The sequence below is a fragment of the Callorhinchus milii genome, unplaced genomic scaffold (assembly GCF_018977255.1).
Source record: "Callorhinchus milii isolate IMCB2004 unplaced genomic scaffold, IMCB_Cmil_1.0 Scaffold30, whole genome shotgun sequence".
Lineage (NCBI taxonomy): Eukaryota > Metazoa > Chordata > Chondrichthyes > Chimaeriformes > Callorhinchidae > Callorhinchus > Callorhinchus milii.
The window spans coordinates 3248770-3269449 of record NW_024704771.1 but is presented as its reverse complement, the minus strand read 5'-3'; the positions used below and the strand labels follow the sequence as shown (position 1 = coordinate 3269449).

Below are 20680 nucleotides of genomic sequence, written 5' to 3'. Positions count from 1 at the left end.
TTCAGAGTTTAGGAGTGAAATGGCTGATGTCATAGCCATTGATGATGGAACGGATGGCACGAGGGGCAAATAGGAGGCCGGAGCCAGCCGAACGGCGATAGCGGGTGGTCGAGTGGTGGGTAAGCAGCTTGGATAGGTAAGGAGGTGCAAAGGCATGAAGATGCAGATGAACTCGAGCAATGTGGCGGAGGTGAAAACAAGCTGTTCTGGTCAGACAACTGATGTGTACAAAAAAGGGAAAGCTTGGGATCGAACCTGATGCCCAAGTTGTGCATGGGTTCAGAGAGTCTGAGGGATTCCTGGGGCGGTTGAGGGTTTCAAACCCTCAACAACAACAACAACAACAAAATTAAATTTGTAAAGCATCTTTCATATCAGGAGGACGTCCCAAGGCACTGGACAGACAGAGTTACGGACCCAAGCTGGGAGGTGGGGGTCAGGGTCGGAGAGGGCAGAGGGCAAGGCGGGAAGCAGAGAGATGAAAAGTACGGTCGAAGAAGACAGTCTTGAGATGGGTCTTGAAGGTGACAAGGGAGGGGGCGAGGTGGAGGGACTGTGGGATGGAGTTCCAGAGAGTGGGGGCAGAGTGTCGGAAGGCCCACCTGCCAATAGTGGGGCGAGTAAGGTGGGGGTACGCAATTGGCTGTGATGCGGGCGGCACGGAAACTCGATTGGAGGGTTCGAGAAGGGAGTGGAGCAAGAGGAGGAGCGAAGCTGAGATTGGAGAGGTACAAACCTGGAGAGGTAAAAACCGGGGGGTGGGGGGAGAATGCAGGGGAGCGGGTCAGTTGTTTGAGAAGAGAGATGGGTCAAGGGAATGTCTTAGTTTTTAGGGAGGGGGTGATGATAGCTGTTTTTACGGGAGTTCATGATGTCTATTAGTAGGGGGCAGGCAGTTGGAGTTTGGAGGTAAGCAGAGAGGTAGCGATACCCCTACACATCCCTCCCTCTACATCCTCGAACCTGTCTCTCCCTCCTCTTTCATCAACGCCGTATCCAGCATGAACCACCACCTGCGTCCTTGACCCCAACCCCACCTCTCCTTATTTCCCAGCTCCAGCTCCTCGCCCCTCTACTTTCAGATGCCATCAACCTCTCCTGATCATCTGGTACCGTTCCCATTCTCCTAAAAACACCCATAATAGCCCTCATCCTGAAAAAAACCTTCCCTGGACCCATCTCTGCTTTCTAACTTCTGGCCCATTTCCAACTTCCCTTTGCTCTTCAAGGTCCTTGAAAAAAGTTGTCGCTACCCAGCTGGTCTCCTTCCTTTACTACCACTCCCTTTACCAGGCCCTCCATTCAGGTTTCTGTGCACGCTCACATACGCTCACATACCCAAACATGCGCAGACACAGGCACACACAGAGACATCCTCACACATAAGCATAATTTCCGCCCACAACTTGAATGAAGCATGATCGTTTGTCCCAATAACCATCGGGAACATCATCGAAATGTCCTTCTCTTGTTCTACCCCTCATCCCGATAGGGCTGCAGAGATCTTTGCATCTACATGAACATGGCACCCACAGGGAATGAGCTTAAAAACCTTGTTAAAGGACAGCATCTCCAACAATGCGGTACTCTCTGCGTTCCCCCCACCCCCACCCCCCTGCACTGTGCTGGAGCATCAGCTGGACTGTTAGCTCAGAGTCTCAAATGTGGGGCTCGAATTCATGCCTTTCTGACTCACAGACAAGCCAGACTGACACAAGCTAGTTTCATAATGGTTTATTACCACTATATCTTTACTTCACCTGACTCATCTAAACACACCCCCACCCCCACCCCCCACCCCAACCAACTTCGCAGTGTCTGGATTATTCTGCTCAAAGGCGCATGTTTACTCTGAAACCCCAAATTTCCCACAGTGTGACTGCCTCGTGACCTGGAACACACAGGAAGAGGAGTACTGTACTAATCTCCAACATGTTAGACATCATGCCAGGTCCATGTGCTAACCTTGGGCTAATCATATGCAAACTGTGCTAAAGTGTGCAACGGTCCATTGATGGTTTGCATTTATTTCACACATTTCTTATTAACCCTGCAAGGCAAAGACCTGATGTGTTAATCCTTGCTGTGGAAGCAGCAGGAAGCTTTTCTGGCTGTGCTCTAAGTATAGACAGCTATGTGGTTTCATAACATAACGTGTAGGAGCAGGAGTAGGCCATTCGGCCCTTCGATCCTCTGCCCCGCCATTCAATCATGGCTGATCTTCTAATCTAACTCCAGCTAACACCATAACCCTTATCCCTGCCTTATCCCTGTATCCCTTAATCCCTTTGGCAATAAGAAACATATCTATCTCAGTCTTGAATATGTTCACCTGGTTCTAGCACACACCGAGCCTTGGCTCTTGCCAACCTGCGTCTAATATTCTCCAGGATTAAGTAAACAGAGTGCGCCCCTCCAGGGAGATATAGATCATTCGTATTTCATTCCAGATACAGGAGAATTCCATGCATTGGTAATATATGTAAAACTCTGTGTGGTTTGGATAATCTTAAGCATAGTAATGTACTTTTATACATGTCAGGTACCCAGCTGACCATAAAAATGTGACACACCAGGCGCAAGCCAAGTGCAAAGACAGATGGGGAAAATGTGTGTAGGCAATATGCTAAAACATGTAAATGATGTGGAAAATGTTGGGAGGAGATTGGAAAATATTTGTGAGGTGATTGTGAATGCGTATTTATGGGTGAATGTGGCAGTCAATTTGCGCAAAGCAATACCCCACAAACAGCCATGAAATGATTGAGCAATTTTATTTGGGGGATTGCTGGCCAGGACACTGGGAGAGGGAAATTCCTCTTTTTAAACAGTGCTGCGGGATCCTTAATATCCACCTGAACAGGCAGACAGGAAGTCAGTTTAACATCTTATGTGAAAGACGGTACCTCCAACAATGCAACACACCGCCAGCATTTTTTGTGCACTACATTGGAGTGTCAGCTTAGACTATGTGAGGTCAAGGCTCGACATGGGAGTTTGAGCCGGTAGTCTTCTGACTAAGCGCCGAGAATTACCACTGAGCCAAGCTGACACTTTGGTTGGGAGGAGAGAAGAAGGAATAGGTTGGGAGGAGAGGAGGAATGCAGGGGACATTGGAAGCCATTTTGAGGTTTTTGAGGAGGGTTTCGAAGAAGTACAAAGAAGTTTGAAAAATTGTAAAGGATTGCAAATAATTTCGGAGAGGCTGGAAGCAGTTTGCAGACAGAAAATCCATCCTCTTACACTTCAGAAGATCCAGATCCTACTAACTGAATTCAATCAGTTTTGGTCCCACTTCACACACCCCTGGAAAACAAAGAGAACTCATTTGGAGAAAATAACAGCAACAACACAATTGCATTAGTGAAGCGCTTTTCACGTTGGGAGGACATCCAAAGGCGCTGAACAAATCGGGGATCAGAACCGGAGCATCGCCACCGTTCCACCCCAGCCCCTCTGCCTTGCCCCTTCCCTCGCCTCCTTCAAGGTCCATCTCAAGACCTTTGACCACGCCTTCAGTCATCTTCCTGCCCCCACGCCTCTTGGCCCATATCCATCTCAAATCCGACTCGCAGCCTGAGGAGACCGAGCTAATCCCCCCCTCTCCCCCCCACAGGAGGAGGCACTGCCTACCGCACTCCCCCCACCCCTCACTCGCCCATGGTATCGTAGTGAGCAGAGTTCCAGTGAACAGCATGGCTGATCGTTGGAGTTAATGTGCGCGCGGCTCACCGTAAGACGGAGAGAAAGTCACTGCCCAGAATTCAATGCTGGTTGGAGGCTCTCTGTCAAACATCAACCTGAAAGAAAGAGAATCATCAGAGCTCCAACTGTACAGCCCACTCAACTGGCTTTCTCCTACCCCCACACAGCCCACCCACCTCCATCGCCCCATCTCGCTCTGTCTCTAACTCTCAGAGTCTCTCTCTCTGTCTCTCCCCTCCTTCTCCCCATCTCTCTCTGCCCCCTCCCTTCCTACATCTCTGTCACTTTCCCCTTTGTGTTCTTCCCTGTCTCTCCGCTCGATTTCCCATCTCACCCCACATCGTTCTCTCTCCCCTTACCCCTCTTCCCTCCCCCTCTCTCGCCCCTGCCCCTTCTCCATCTCTCTTTCATTTCGCCCACAAACGAGTCAATCCACTTCACAGTAATAATAATCCTCGCATTTGATATAGCGCTTTTCATGTCTTCTCGACTTCTCAAAGCGCTTCACAGAATATACTATAAAGTGAATTGACTGTATATTTGTGGGCGAACGCGGCAGCCAATTGCGCACAGCAGTGTCCCACAAACAGTCGTGGATTGAAATGACCAATTTTTTTTTTGAGGGATTATCATTAGGCTCTGTGTGGAGGCAGGAAACTTGCCCAAGGTTTCATCCTGCCGGGAATCGAACCCTGGTCTCTCGCTTGCAAAGTGAGTGCTCTAACCACTGAGCTACAGGACTCCATTATATTCTGTGAAGCGTTTTGAGATGTCTCAATGATGTGATAAGGCACGATGACAAATACACGGATTATTATTATATTCCCCCTTACTTACTCTCTCGTCTCTCACTTTTCCTCCAAATATCCCTGGCTCTTGTGTCTTTCTTTCTCTCCCCCAACTCTCATTCTCTCTGCCCCGTCACTCTTCCCCTGTCTCTGTATCCCTCTCCTCCTCTCTCTCCCTCCCTTCCCATTACTCTCTCCTTCTGTCTCTCTTGCTTGTACCCCCATTTTTCTTCCCCCGTCTCTCTCTATTTCCTGGGTCTATCTCTTCTCCTGTCTCTCTCTCTCTCTCTCTCTCTCTCTCGCGCGCGCTCTCTCGCTCTCTCTCCCTCATCTCTCTCTTCCCCCCATTTGTCTCTGCTCCCATCTCTCTCTGGTACCTGTATTGTGATTTTCCTGGGGGAGCTTTTACATTCCAAATCCATTTGTGGTCAGGGATCGGCTGCACATCATTCTCGTGAACTAGGATAAAGTACAAATATGGAGCGTTCCCTCCAGTTCCCACAGCACAACCTCTCACAGCAACACACGTACTCTCAGCCTGGTTCAGCGTGTGTCAGCTTGGCTCGGTGTGTAGGTCAGCCTGGCTCAGCGTTTGTCAGCCTGGTGTGGTGGGCATTAGCCAGGCATCAGATGAGACCTTAAACCTCACTACCCTTCTGTGCGCTGCTTAAACCGTTAGTTATTAAAGATCTTCACAGCAACAACAACTTGCACGTATACAGTGCCGATCACAGGGTCAGCATCTCGGAGCACTTAACAGCGCCGAGGCTTGGGAGAAAGGGGAATTTACAAAAGGAACGGTTAAAAAAGAAATCTTTCCTAGGTGAAAGTTGCCGAGTTAATTATTCCTTTAACTTATTTCACAAGAAACTCAGATAAAACTTACTTTCAGTACTGTAATCAATTTGCCTCTTCGCCCTCTTTGGGGATGTCTCTCTTGACCAGTCTGAAAGTGACAGGTGGAATTTCACATAGATTGGTGTGACTCGGTTCAGTGCACGTTCTTAGCTTCCTGGGGTTGTTGAAAATGGCAGATCTTTACTCCCATTCCCCAACCTTTTCCCCGCAATGCCTAATTCCACAAATACCTCTCCATAATGGGCCAGTCATATCCTGGCTGGACAAGCTTGCCAGAAAGTTTTTTCAATGGGGCAAGCTATATGGTTTTGGGTGGTTAACCTTCAGCAGTTATCCCAATGCACATATCAGGGGTCTCCCCTCAACCCCCAAACCTCCCCCCACCCCTCCCCCGCCCCAATAAACACCTTGGCTCTCTACACTGCACAATCTCCAGGGTTAGGTAAGCAAGGCAAGTCCCTCCAGACATCCCAGACACAGATTTCCATATGGAGGTGACATACACATTTGGGATACTCAGTCTGGTTTGGAGTCTCTTAAGCACAGTGATGTGTTTCCATAAGTGTCACACACCCGACTGGCCAAATTGATGTATGTCTCAGAGACACAGCTGATCATGGTGATGGGTTTCAGTGCATACCAGAAACCAGGCTGATCACAGGGTTTCCACGTGTCAGACCCCCAGAAAACAAAGCAAAATCTCTGTCCATCTGCCTCTTGCACTTCAGTGTATTTCCCTCACTTTCAAAATCTTGATATATCCCACTCTCAAACTATATTCCATCCCTTCACTCCCCAAGACTTGAGGTCCTGAGCCAGGAGGGTCTTCAGTATTCCAGGGCACTGCTAATGACAGTCCTCACTTATTGGCAGGACTTGAGAGTGGTAAATCAGTCAAAGGGAGGAGGGAATCATCCACTCAGCTCCTGTTAACCCTACAAGCCCAAACCCTAACTGGTAGGGAAGTCCTAGCTGGAGAAGCAGTGGGAAAGCTTGCCAGACAGTGGTATCGACCGAAAGCTTTGTGGTTTTAGCGGGTTAGTCTCTCGCAGTTCTCACATACTCTGTGTCTCCAAGCCTCGTTTCCTGTCGACCTGCACCTAATACTTTCCGAAATTGGGCAAGCAGGAGGCCTCCCTCCAGGGAGAGGGTGCACATTCCTTTCCAACAATCTGTTTCTGGAATCTGCATGATTAGGTGGGATGCAAGGAATTCTCAGTTTGGTTTGGAGACTCTTAAGCACGGTGACAGGTTTCTGCATGTGTCAAGACACTCGGTTGACCCCCCCCCAAAAAAAATCCCATTCCTCCACAAATCTCTATCCACCTCCCTCTCACTTTGAGGTCCTGTCGGAGAAAAGAAAAAGGGAATGTCCTGGCCAACAATCCGCAAGATAAATTAATTATTGTAATTACCTCGTGTTTTGACAGGTCTTCCTGTTTTCTGAGTTGGTTTCAACAAACAGCTGGTTTCTGAAGTAAGAGATAATACAAATTTACATTTACATATCGCCTTTCACGTAGGGGGCAATGCCCTAAGGTGGTGTGTAGTCCTGGCTTGGCACCCGAGAAGACTGAAATGTGGTCAAAAAGGAAGGTCTTGAGACGGAGCTCGAACAAGGCAAGGATGGGAGTGAGTTGGAGGGATGGAGTTCCAAAGAGCAGGTGTAGATTGGCTGAAATTCTTATGGTGGAACGAGCAGGACAGGAAGGGGGGAAGGCGGGGGTACTGCAGCTCAATGGTTAGAGCGCTCACTTTGCAAGCGAGGAAGCTGGGTTCGATTCCCAGCAGGGTGGAATCTCGGCAAGTAACCTTACTCCACACTCCTGATAATAATAATCCCTCAAGAAAATAAAATGATAATAAATTGGTCACTTCAAACCACCACTGTTTGTGGGACGCTGCTGTGCGCAATTGACTGCCACCTTTTGCCCACAAATATACAGTCAATTCACCTTGGGGTTTATTCTGTGGAGCGCTTCGAGACGTCGAGAAGACTTTGAAAAACGCTATATCAAATGCAAGGATTTGGGGATTGTCAGACAGAGCAATACAGATACACAGAGCGAGGGACAGACAGGCAGACAGACAGGCAGACAGAGTGTTGATCAAGACATTAATCACTTCTTTATCTTAAATATTTAAATGCACCGGTGTCCAGGAAGTCGGTGATTTTGAGGGGATTTTGATTTTGGAAGCAGTGAGGTGAGGTGGACTCACTGAGGAGCACTGGGGAGGAGAGGAGGTCAGACACCACTCGACGGCCACCCGCCTGGAAGACATGCCCTGCGTCAGGGCCTCCGCTGGCTGAGGACTCCGTCAAACGGAAAAATTCCAGTATCTGCCACAGCAAAACAACCACCATTTATTTATATTAACAACGCATTAACAAAATCCTCACACACTCTCTGTGCCTGTGTCTGTCTGCCTATCCCTCTGCCTGTCTCTGTCTTTTTCTCTCTGTCTATCTCTCTGTCTGTCTTTCTATTCGTCTATCATCTCTCTGTCTATCTCTTTGTGTCTCTCTGTCTGTCGGAGGAAACAGGCCACTGGGCCAACCAGTCCATGGTGGTTTAGTCTCCACACAAGTCTGCTCTCTGTCTACCCCTCTCTCTAGCAGGACAACTGAGCACAGAAACACGCGGTGGAGATTATTATTATTATTATCTTAAATTAGACAACATCTGTCATGTCAGAAGGATGTCTCATAGTGCTTCACAGGACAGTGCTTGGGGAAAAACATGGCATCCTGTGCCACCCGCAAACAGCTGTGAAGCAAGAGAGCGATTTTATCTAGTCGACCAGGAGACACCTGGAGAGAAAGTACCCTCTCTTTCCAGACCTACCACGCAACAGCACCGCAGAGATCCTTAACATCCTCTTAAACAGGACAGAGAGCAGTGAGATTTAACTTCTCATTTGAAGGATAGTGTCTCCGACAATGCAGCATTCCCCGAATACTGAGCAAGAGCGTCTACCTGAACTGTGAGCTCAAACATGGGGCTTTAACCCATAACCTCCTGACTCAGAAGCTTCCAACCTTTTATGTTGCGTAGACATCTCGAAGATCATTACAGCAACAAAAGTTAATGGAAGCACAGACAGGGCAAATGACGTCCCAGGATCAATCTGGAGGAAGATAGCCCTGTCGTCCACCAATCCCATCCTCCAGAACACCAGCACAGACACGATGGGGAAAGAGCATGGAATGGGATGAGTAGAAAGCTTCAGTGGGATAGCGAGGACCAGCACAGAAACAATAAAGAGAGAGCAGGAAATGGGATTGGAATAGGGAGTTGCAGTTTGGAGAGAGCACCGGCATAGACGTGATGGGGAGAGAGAGCAGGGAATGGGATTAGAGAGCTACAGTGGGGCAGTGAGTACCAACACAGAAACAATAGGGAGAGAGCAGGGAATGGGACTGGTGTAGAGAGTTGCAGTTGGGAGCGATCCACCAGCACAGGCGATGGGGAGAGAGCAGGGAATGGGATTAGAGTGGCGAGCTCCAGTGGGGAGCGAGTGATGGAGGGAGGGGGGGTTGGTATCTGAGTGGCTGACACATCTTGGAGTCCTGTAGCCCAGTGGTTAGAGCACTCACTTTGCAAGTGAGAGACCTGAGTTCAATTCCAGGCAGAGGGCGAAACCTCGGGCAAGTTTCCTTACTCCACACAGAGCCTAATAATAATCCCTCCAAAACCAAAAACAATAATAAATTGGTCATTTTCAATCTACGACTGTTTGTGGGACATCGCTGTGCGCAATTGGCTGCCGCGTTCGCCCACAAATATACAGTCAATTCACTTTACAGTGTGTTCTGTGAAGCGCTTTGGGACGTCCTCCCGACGTGAAAAGCGCTATATCAAATGCAAGGATTATTATTATTATTATTACATGCGGAAACCGTTCACTCTGTTTATGATTATCCAAACCGAACCGAGAATTCCACGCATCCAACCTACACGTGAAAATTCCAGCGATAAACTGTAGCAATGGAATGAACACTCAGATCTGTACCTCAACGCCAAATGACCCAACTGCCTTTGCCCCATGTCCTTTGATATCCTTACCTAACACAAATCTATCCACCTCAGCCTTGCAAATTGCAATGTATATATATCATTTCGTTTGATCTCGTGCCTTAAGTCTTCGAGATATCTCAAAGCGCTTCACAGGATACACTGCAGTTACAGTTACTGTGCATTTTTGTGGGCGAAACCCAGCAACTAATTGCATATAGCAGTGTCCCACAAACAATGTTTGTTTCTAATCCACCTGGGCCAGATCCCTTTTCACTTCATTGAAATGAGCCTCTTCCAGATGTGCGTCTCCACCTTTGATTGTTCTTCCTTCCTTTCCTAACTACCTCTAAATCTAATGATTTTGATCGATCGCTGTCATCCGGATGCTCTCTCATTGAAACTTGCACCACTTGCCCCACTTCAATCCCCTGGACTGGATCCAGCAACCAGAGTTTTGATCCTCGTTGTGTCATCTGCAAATTTGTAAATGAAATGCTATTCCTTCATCAAGTCATTTATACATACATAAAAGCTGAGTCCCCAGACCAGACCTCTGGGAAACAGCACTTGTCACACCTTGTCAATTAAGGAATATTCCACGTAGCCGACTCTCTATTTCTTGCTTCCCAACCAATTGCCAAGCCACATCACAAGATTACCTCCGATTCCAAGTTCTGCCAGTGAGCCAAGCTGGCGAGGTACCAGCAAATGACCAGGAGGGAATGGGAATGGAGCAGAGAGCTCCAACGGGGAGTGAGCACCATCAGATGCGTGATGGGGAGCTAGTAGGGAATGGGGTTAGAGTGGAGAGTTCCAGTAGGGGGAGTGAGCACCAGCACAGACACGATAGGGAGAGAGAGAGAGCAGGAAATGGGATTAGAGTAGAGAGCTCCAGTGTGGAGCGAGCACCAGCACAGAAACCATGCGGAGAGAGCAGAGAGTGGAACCATAGGAGAGAGGTCCAGGTTGGGAAAGTGTGCAGCAGCACAGACACGATGGTGATAGCAGGAAATAGCATTACAGGAGAAAGCTCCAGTGGGGAGTGATCATCAGCGGAGATACAATTGGGTGGTAGCAGGAATTAGCATTAGAGTAGAAAGTTCTGAAATAATCTGATACCTGGTCAGTTATTTCACCAAACCTGGATGTTTCCTCGGAGTCCCTTGGATCCACAGCCTGCACATAGACCTCAGTGTTCCTCTTGGTGGACACTGACAGATGTATAGCCTCCTCACTTAACACTGGGTCAATTTTAAACTGAAAATGAAACATGATTATGTGAGAACCGACCTTTGGCATTTGTATGTGACGGAAACACACAGAAACCCATCACCGTTTTTAAGAATCTCAGAACCAGAGAGGTCGCCCCAATGTCCCTCACCTCTTCCCCATTTTCAAATCCCTCCTAAAGACCTTCCTTTTTGATCCTCCCTCTTCCCCGGGTCTGGATCAAACTCTGCCACTGTGAAGCGCTCTGGGATACGACACTACGTGAATGGAGCTATACAAATGCAAGTTGCAAAGTATGTCACCTTTGATATTCATAGAAATCTCCCATATCTTTGATGGAACGCGCACTCTCTCTCTCAAGGGACACATCCTGTTTTAACCCAATTAGTTTCTGCCCCTCTGACACTCACCCCTTCTATCAGTCTCTGCTCATCTGTCTCACCCCCCTCTTTATCAGTCTCTCCCTCCATCTCGTCCCCCCCCTCTCTCAGTCTTCACCCCTCCGTTTCATCCGCTTTCGACCAGTCTTTTCCTCTCCGTCTCACCCCCTCTCTATATATGTCTACTCCTCCATCTCGTCCTTTCTCTAGCAGTCTTTCCCTTTCTGTTCCACCCATCTCGATCAGTCTCTACTCCTCCGTCTCAACCCTCTTAGTGTCTAAACCCCTCCTCAATCTCAGCACCACCAGACATTAGCCTACAGGATGACGCTGTGTAATCGCGATTTATTGTATTATTTAGGCTTCACCTCTTCCCGACAGAAGCTCATCACATCCACGTGCACATAATCAGCCATGATCTCTCTCCGGCCCTCCTGCTGCGTAAAGCAGTAGGCGATGATGGTGAGTGCCGGGACCATTTCCTGAGTGACATGGATTTGGAACTTGGTCTCCGATTCCCCATTAACGTTCTCAAATAGCAGTAATTTCCCTCTGCTAAGAACCTGGTTAGAAGAAAAATTAATCACCCTTGCGTTCGAAAAGGCCCCTTTCAGATTGGGAGGATGTTTCAATGCACTTCACGTGATTCAACTGTGAAGTGTAGTGACTGTGTTTTATGGGTGATCGCTGCAGCCCATTTGTGCACAGTGACGCCCCCTCAAACAGCTCTGAAGCAAACAAGTAAGTTTTCCTGTTGGCAGTGCACCGGAAGAGAAACTCCCTTCTCTTCCTCCTCCAACAGATGGATTTGGGCCTCATCTGAAGGAGGACCTCCCCAACAATATGGCTGGATTGTGAGCTCAGAGTCTCTGATGCACAACCCCCTGACTCGGAGGTCAGACAGCAAATGCCTGAACTGTAGGTGCCGAGCCGGGCTGACACACGCCGAGCCGGGCTGACACACGCCGAGCCGGGCTGACGCACGCCGAGCCGGGCTGACCCACGCCGAGCCGGGCTGACGCACGCCGAGCCGGGCTGACGCACGCCGAGCCGGGCTGACCCACGCCGAGCCGGGCTGACGCACGCCGAGCCGGGCTGACGCACGCCCGCCCCCCCCCCCGCCCCCACGCCCCCACCCCCCCCCCCCCACCCCCCCACCCCCCCACGCCGAGCCGGGCTGACACACCCGAGCCGGGCTGACACACGCCGAGCCGGGCTGACACACGCCGAGCCGGGCTGACACACGCCGAGCCGGGCTGACACACGCCGAGCCGGGCTGACACACGCAGAACTGGACTGACACACACGCTGAGCCAAGCTAACACACACACACACACACACACACACAAACACTGACCTGGGCTGACAAACACAGAGCCGGGCTGACACACACTGAGCTTTGCCGAGCCGGGCTAGAATCTTTTTGTACTAACCATGATAGAGAACGTGTAAGTCTCATTCCTGGGAACTTGGCTGATCATTGCGAGAGTCACCACCAGGGAGTCTCCAGGGTAAATCCTAACGTGAGGGACACTGACGTGTAGATAGTTCCCATTCATTGAGTTGTCCTTCTTCTCTATGGTCCACACCTCTCTGGTTTGCACTTGCCCCCTCAGTTTATCCCCAGCCTTCATCTGTCAATCAATCCATCAAAAATAACAACACAGCAAGCCTTCCATTTAATACAGTGGAGAGGACGGCTCGGAGCTGATGTGAATGGTGTCTTCTTGGTGTGTGGGGGGTTGGGGGCAGCGTATATGGGGTAAGCAGCGGCGAGAGCGAGGGGGCAACCGGGAGGAGTCAGCGGGGTCTTGGGGAGGGAGAGTTTACGGGGGCAGGTGGTGTGGTGGTGGTGGAGTAATGGAAGCTCAGTGCGGGTGGGGGGGGGGGGGGCAGTTGAGGAGATTCTCCTAATGGGCTGAACTGGTTACGAGATGATGTTTCAGGCAACGAAATGTGAGAATGGAGTCCAATCCTCCGTGGCCATATCTGTCTCTCCAAAAGTGCTTTGGGATGTCCTCCCGATGCGACAGACGCTATAGAAATGTAATTTTTTGAATGTGATGTTATCACTCCCGCTGCTGCTCTCTTTCTCCACGTGTCTCTCTTGAGCTCTTTTCTCTGCCTCTCGTCTCTCCAGCGCTCTCTCTCTCTCTCCGTCGTGCCCATCGTGGTAGATGCCGTCGGCTGTCCTACAGCACACACCCTGACTGCCCCTTCCCCCCCCCCCCCACTCTTGCCGCAACGCCCACCGGCCCTCGCTCACGGGAGCCAACCTTTCCCCCCACACTCCCATCACTGACTGTCCCCTTCGCATTGGTCTGCAGAACGTGCGCTCATTAACCAACAAGTCCCTCACAATTCATGACCTCATTGTCGAGGAAAATATCGACATCCTCGTCCTCACCGAAACCTGAGTCACCCCAGGCAACACCTTCCCACTAGTTGAGACCACACCTCCAGGTTACACCTTTCACCAAACCCCATGGCCTAATCGATGTGGCGGTGGTGTGGCTCTCATCTCCCGATTCCCCTCGGCCTTTCCCCTTACTCCTCCGGAATCTTCCTCTCCTTTGAACACCTTACCCTCTACCACCCCTCCAGGCTTTCCTTCAAAATTCTCCTTGTTTACCGTCCCCCCCCAAGCCTTCCCCCACATTCCTCTCAGACATCTCCACCCTCCTGTCTTCCCTCCACCTCTGCTCTGAACGCCTTCTTATCTTAGGCGACTTCAACCTCCACTTCATCCCCTCCTGCTCTATCTCTGCCGACTTCTCCTCCCTCCTCTCTTCCCTCAACCTCTCCCTCCTCATCCACTCCCCCACCCCCCCTCGGCCTAGTGATCACCCGGGGCCTCACTGTCTCGAACATCACCATCATCGATAAAGCCATCTCGAACCACCACTTAATCTCCCTCAACACCTCAGTACCCCTTCCCAACCCTCCACCATTACACACCATCCATGGAAAAAAAAAATCCTCCCTCTCCCTCTCCGCTGCCCTCGTGTCATCTAAACTACACCTCTGGCCCTCACCGACCGATCTCCCCTCCTCACTCTCCTTTTTCCACAGCTCCCTCTCCTCCATTCTGGACTCCACTTTGTTGCCTCTAACGGTTTCTCCTCCAGCCCCCGCACTGTCACATCCGGCATCCCCCAGGACTCTGTCCTTGGCCCTCTCCTCTTTAGTATCTACATGCTCCCTTTGGTGACATCATCCGCAGACATGAGGTCAACTTCCTTCAGAGGATCCAGTTCAAGATCCTGGTCCTCACATACAAAGCCCTCCATGGTCTCACCCCACCCCTACCTCTGTGACCTCCTAACCCACTACCAACCCGCCTGTCCCCTCCGCTCAGCCGGCTCTGGCCTGTTCCATATCTCCTGACCACCTGCCCCATCATTAGCAGGAGAGACTTCAGCCACTCTGCCCCCAACCCTGGAATTCCATCCCCCAGTCACTCGGCCTCGACACCTCCTCAGCCTCCTTCAAGTCTCGCCTCAAGACCCTCCTCTTCGACCATGCCATCGGCCACCCCACTTCGCCTCCCCTCTCTTACACCCCAACCCCAGCTCGGATCTTAAATGCTGTACTCTGTCCAGTGCCTTGGGACGTCCTCCTGACGTGAAAGGCACTTTACAAATGCAATCTTCTTGTTGATGTTGTACACACATTATCCCTGACTTTTTCTGCTTCTGTCTCATTCTCACAGTCCCTCCCTATCTCTCTCTTGCCCCAGAGCGTGATTCCCCAGTACTTCAGGAGTGAAGGTAATCCATTTACTCTTGTCAATTGGCTCCTGTTAACTCTGCGACCAAAGCCTTGAAGGGTCGCTGGTCCGAACTGGACGAGCAATGGGAAAGCTTGTCAGACCTTGCTCTCAATGGGAAAGTATACGGTTGTAAAATACAATTCAAAGTTATATTTGGATAGCGTCTTCCATGTCGGCAAGACATCCAAAGCTGGACAGTCAGGGATTCGGAAGGGTGGAGGGCAGAGAGGAGGATTTTGAGACTTGCGTTGAAAGAAGCAAGCGAAGGGAATGTGGGATGGATTTCCAAAGGGTGTGGGGAAAAAAGGCTGAAGGCCCGGCCACCGATAGTGTGGCAGGTCGGGCAGGGGACATGGAGCAGGCCACAGCCTGCTGGTCAGAGGGAAGAGACAGGTTGATATGGGGTCAGCAGGTCGCAGAAGCAGGAAGAAGTAAGGCCATGGAGAGCCTTGAAGGTGAGGATGAGGATTTTGAACTCTATGCTTTGGGGGATGGGGAGCCAGTGAAACCAGGTGAGGGTGGTGGTGATGGGGTCACGGAGCCCGGTGTAGGAGAGGACACAAGCTGCAGAGTTCTAGATGACCTGCAGCTTGTGGAGGGAAGATTTGGGAAGGTTGACGAGCAGGGAGTTTGTGTAGTCAGGCCTAGATGTGATGAATGCATGGATGAGGGTGTGAGCGGCCTGAGGGGTGAGGTAGTGGTGGAACAGTGTGATTTTGTGGAATTGGGGAAAGGCAGAGCGGGGTATGGCATGGACGTGGGGTCGAAAGGACAGTTGATGGTGCGGGGGCAAGAGGAGAAGTCGTTTTTGGAAATGAAGTGGAGACAGTGTGAGGGGTAGGATCTGAACCACTCAAGGACAGAAACATGAAGCTTCAGGTGAGAGGAGAGCCGGTGGTGGAGGATAGAGTGGTCTACGGTAATCGAAGGCAGCAGAAAGGTCAAAGAGGATGAGGAGGCAGAGGGAGCCCTGATTACAGATGGACAAAATTCATACCATTATTGTAATGTTCTTAGCGTCGTTGGGGACATCAAAGTCAAAGTTGACATCTCCATTTCTGTCACTCTCTGTCCCGCTCGTTCCTTGTGTCACTTCTTCTCCGGAGATAGTTACTGACACTGTCACAGGGGTCCCAAGAGCCAAAGTGCCATTGGGATAGACGAGTGATGTCTGTCACACACCCCAATAGCTCGTCAATATAGAGAACAGGAAGAACCCTCTTATTCTACACAGCACCATTCTCCTCGATAAGACGTAGTCCAGCACTTCACAGGACGCTACTGTAAAGTGTAGTGACTGTATGTTTTGCGGGCCAACACAGCAGCTATTTGCACACACCTACGTCCCCGTAAATGGTCGTGAAGCAAGGGAGTGATGTTATCAGTCACCAGAAGAGAAACACTGATAGCACCACGCGATCTTTACGCCTGAACAGGGCACAGACTCTGAGTGAGAGTTAATGTCTCAACCAACGGACGGCATCTCTGACAATTCATCTCTCTCTCTCTCTCTCTCTCTCTCCGCAGCGCTGTGCTCGGGCATCAGCCTGGACTGTGAGCTCAGATTCCCTGATGTGTGAGACTCGGACCCACAACCTGTCTCGGAGGGCAGAGTGCAAGAGATTGAGCCAGGCATTGAGCCAACCAAAACCTACTTTGGAACTAATTATTTAAGAGATTTAATTGGAATTCTTGATACAGAGTAGGTTATAGAATCATACAACACAGAATGAGGCCCTTCGGCCCATCAAATCTGCGCCAGCTCCTAAAAGAGCAATCTAACTCAATCCCACTGGACCGCTTTCTTTCCATAGAATCCTGCAATCTTGTCCTCCCCAAATACTCATCTACTTCTCTCTTAAACGTTGTTACTGAATCAGCTTCCAGATCCGAACAACTCGCTGGGTGAAATTTCTTTTCTTAACCTCCCCTCTGTTTCTTTTAACAACTATCTTAAATTGGTGTCCTCGGGTTACTGACCCACACGCCAGTGGAAACAGTTCTTCCCGGTTCAACCGATCAAATCCTCGCATGATCTTGAAAACCTCTATTAAATCCGCTCTTAATCTTCTCTGCTCTAGGGAGAATAATCCTGGTTTCGCTAACCTCTCCTCAGTACTAAAGTCCTTCATTCCTGCTACCATCCTGGTAAACCTCCTTTGCACCCTCTCCAATGCCCTAACATCTTTCCTAAAGTGCGGTGCCCAGAACTGTTAGTTAGTTAGTTATACTTCTTGCACACACTTGTCCTCACCCACACACAGATGTACCAATGTGCACACAGACACTCACCCAGAAAGACACGCACACGCATTCTGATGCACATCCATAAAAAATAATTGTTGAGTTTGGTAGAGCACCTTCCATGTTGGAAGGACATCGCAAATCACTTCATATGATTTTACTGTAAAGTGTAGTGACTGTGTGCTTAGGAGTGCACACAGCAATGCCCCATAAACAGCCGTGAAGCAAATGATCAATTTTATTTGTGGGATGTATTGACTGGGGCCCTGGGAACTCCATTCTGCAGGATCTTCAATATCCATCTGATCAAATGGTTTAAAGTCTCATCTGAAGGACGGCACTTCAACAATGCAACACATCCTCAGCATTGCAATATGTGTCATCTTAGACTAAGTGATTCCAAGTCCCAAAGTGGGAGTTTGAATCCGCAACTTTCAGACTCAAAGGCCAGAGGGCTACCCTGAGACAGTCTGAGACACGGCACATAGCACGCGCGCGCACACACACACACAAAAAAAAAACATGATGTACCTGCACACTGCAACTAGCTCCCGGTGTGAAGTACTGTTTGCTCTTTGAGTGTCTCACGGCGTACGGCGAACGGACAAAAGGCACTCGAATTTCCCCTGAGCCAGTGACAATACCTACAGGTCAACACCAGAGAATGACAACAGTGATCAAATCATCCTTACATCTGGCACAGCACCTTTGACATGGAGAGGATGCCCCAAAGGGCTTCATGGGTTTACTGTAGAGTGCGGTGGCTGTGTTTGTTTTGTAGGTGAATGCGGCAGTCAATTTACGCACATACAGCCATGGAGTGAGTGACCGATTTTGTTGGTGGTGGGGGGGGAGAGTGGGAATTGTTAGTCAGGACACCGCGAGAGAAACACTCCCTTCTCTTTTCACACAGTGCCAAAGGATCTTTAATGTGTAACTGAACAATGTGATGTTGATGGAGCTTCGGTGTTTAACTTCTCAACTGAAGGATGGCACCTCCAGCACTGCCGCATTGGTTAGATGATGATTATGACTCGGTGGCAAAAGTGCGACCAACTGAGACGGGTTGACACACGGTAATTATAATAACCTAATAATAATAATAATAATTATCTCTCCATCATGTCTGTGTTGACGCTCGAACCCCACTGGAGCTCTTTACTCCAACCTCAATCCCTGCTCTCTCCCCGTCATGTCTCTGCTGCGCTCGCTCTCCACTGGAGCTCTCCACTCTATACCCCAATTAGTGTCAGACAAAACAATATGTGTGGGGAGGTGGGGTGGAGGGGGGGTTCAACCCAAATATTTCTGACTCAGAGGCAAGTGTGTGACCAACTGAGCCAGGCGGACACACAAAGAAGAGAGAAGGTGGTACAGACACTCACCTCCCTCTCCCTCAACATCCCCACAGATAGAAACCCAAACGGAATGCAGGAGCTCTCTACTCTAAACCCATTCCCTGCTATCTCCCCGTCATGTTTTTGCTAGTGCTCGCTCCCCATTGAAGCTATCTTCTACTCTACTCCCATTCCCTGCCCTTTCCCCATCGTGTGTGTGCTCGTGTTTGCTCCCCCCCCCTGGAGCTCTCTACTCTAATCCCATTCTCTGCTCTCTCCCCGTCGTACCTGTGCTGCTACTCAGTGAGGTAGTGAGCACCAGCCTTGTCTCACACACTGTCACGTACACTGCTCCGCAAATTGCACACCCAATGCAGTTCAGTTAACTTACCCTCAGCCCCCCAGGTTTTTACAGCGATGTACAGATAACCGTCTTTAAATTGGTCCAAACTCCCAATTTTCTTCATATTGGTCGACAGTTGGTGCATCTTTAACTCAGCAGACAATCTGCCATCTTTAACCTGCAGTGTTGAACACAACGATTCAGTATCTAACAATGATTAAACACTGTCCCTCGCAACTCTGAGTGATTCACAATTACAGTTTTCAACCTGGTCCAGTCACTCACACTCTCGCTTCTGAGTCAGCAAGTTGTTTCTAACTTGTTTAAACTCTTAACGGTTTCTCCTCCAGCCCCCGCACTGTCACATCTGGCGTCCCCCAGGGCTCTGTCCTTGGCCCTCTCCTCTTTAATATCTACATGCTCCCCCTTGGTGACATCATCCGCAGACATGGGGTCAACTCCCACATGTATGCGGATGACACCCAACTCTATCTTTCTGCCTCCACCCTCAACTCCAGGACCACTGCTGTCCTGACAGACTGCAGTTGGACATCAAGTCCTGGATGAGGGCAAATTTCCTACAGTTGAATGTGAACAAGACTGAGGCCCTCCCGATCGGCTCACGCCAGTGCCTCAGCACCTCAGGTTCTGGCAGCATCAACCTCCATGGTTGCACACTTCAACTCACCAAGTCAGTCAGGAACCCGGGTGTCTTGTTCAACCCTCAACTGTCTTTTCTCCCCCACATTCAAGCCATGACCCGCTCTGCCTTCCCTCACCTCCGTAACATTGCCCGACTCCGCCACTACCTCACCCCTCAGGCGCTGAAACTCTCGTTTATGCCCTCATCACCTCCAGGCTCAACTATGCAAACTCCCCGCTTGTCGGCCTTCCCAACTCCTCCCTCCACAGGCTGCAGATAATCCAGAACTCTGCAGTCCATGTCCTCTCCCGCACCAAACTCCGTGTTTCCATCTCCCCCACTCTCGCCCACTCCAGTATCCTTCAGAGGATCCAGTTCAAAATCCTGGACCTCACATACAAAGCCCTCCATGGCCTCACCCCACCCTACCTCTGCGACCTCCTAAACCCTTGCCAACCCGCCCATTCCCTCTGCTGAGCCGGCTCTGGCCCGCTCCATGTCCCCTGACACACCCGCCCCACCATTGGCAGCAGAGCCTTCAGCCACTCTGCCCCCAACCTCTGGAATTCCATTCCCCAGTCACTCCGCCTCACCCCCTCCTTAGCCTCCTTCAAATCCCGCCTCAAGATCCTTCTCTGGTCTGAAATGCTGTACTCGGTCCAGCGCCTTGGGAAGTCATCCCGATGTGAAAGACACTGTACAAATATAATCTTGGTGTTGTTGTTGTTGTGGGTTCAAGCCCACGTAGGGGATTCTGAGCTCATAGTCCAGACTGACGCCACCTCAGTGCAATTCTGGGGGGAAGGGAGCACCACATTGTGGAGACGTTGGGCGGAGGGAGGGAGATTGTCTCCTGGTGTACTGGCCGACAGATTAAATCACTTTGTCACTTCACACATGGTTGCTGTGTGCCAATTGGCTCCCGCATTATATTATTCTATCAAAATACAGTATCGTTAATACATTAAAGGATTATCATTAATTATTAATATAAAGTGATATTCTATGAATGATAATTATTTATATAATTAATAGTAATATTAATTTGATTATATGAGGATGTCCTACAGCCATGGAGTGGGTGACCAATTTTATTTGGGTGGTGTTGGGCCAGGACACCAGAAGAGAGAGAAGCCTCTTTCTCTTTTCAAGTAGTCGCATGGGATCTTTAATATCCACCTGAACAGGTAGATGGAGTCCTGTAGCTCAGTGGTTGGAGCATTCGCTTTGCAAGCGAGAGACCTGAGTTCAATTCCAGGCAGAGGGCGAAACCTTGGGCAAGTTTCCTTACTCCACACAGAGCCTAATAAATAATCCCTCCAAAACCAAAAACAATAATAAATTGGTCATTTTCAATCCAC

At 49.9% G+C, this 20680-nt stretch overlaps 1 protein-coding gene across 1 annotated transcript in view; it reads right to left on the bottom strand.

Moving 5' to 3' along the window:
* Positions 1-2756: 2756 nt before the first annotated feature.
* LOC103189475 (complement C4-like) overlaps positions 2757-20680 on the bottom strand; it is a 30215-nt gene continuing 12291 nt past the window's right edge. Inside the window, exons 9-20 of the mRNA XM_042344863.1 lie at positions 18725-18854; positions 17528-17640; positions 15750-15923; positions 12414-12614; positions 11349-11543; positions 10490-10627; positions 7572-7692; positions 6767-6823; positions 5380-5439; positions 4871-4952; positions 3733-3800; positions 2757-3306 (exon numbers count right to left, since the gene is read on the bottom strand). Coding sequence (XP_042200797.1) covers positions 3266-3306; positions 3733-3800; positions 4871-4952; positions 5380-5439; positions 6767-6823; positions 7572-7692; positions 10490-10627; positions 11349-11543; positions 12414-12614; positions 15750-15923; positions 17528-17640; positions 18725-18854 — 1380 coding nt within the window. The 3' untranslated portion in view covers positions 2757-3265. The remainder of the gene's footprint in view (positions 3307-3732; positions 3801-4870; positions 4953-5379; positions 5440-6766; positions 6824-7571; positions 7693-10489; positions 10628-11348; positions 11544-12413; positions 12615-15749; positions 15924-17527; positions 17641-18724; positions 18855-20680) is intronic.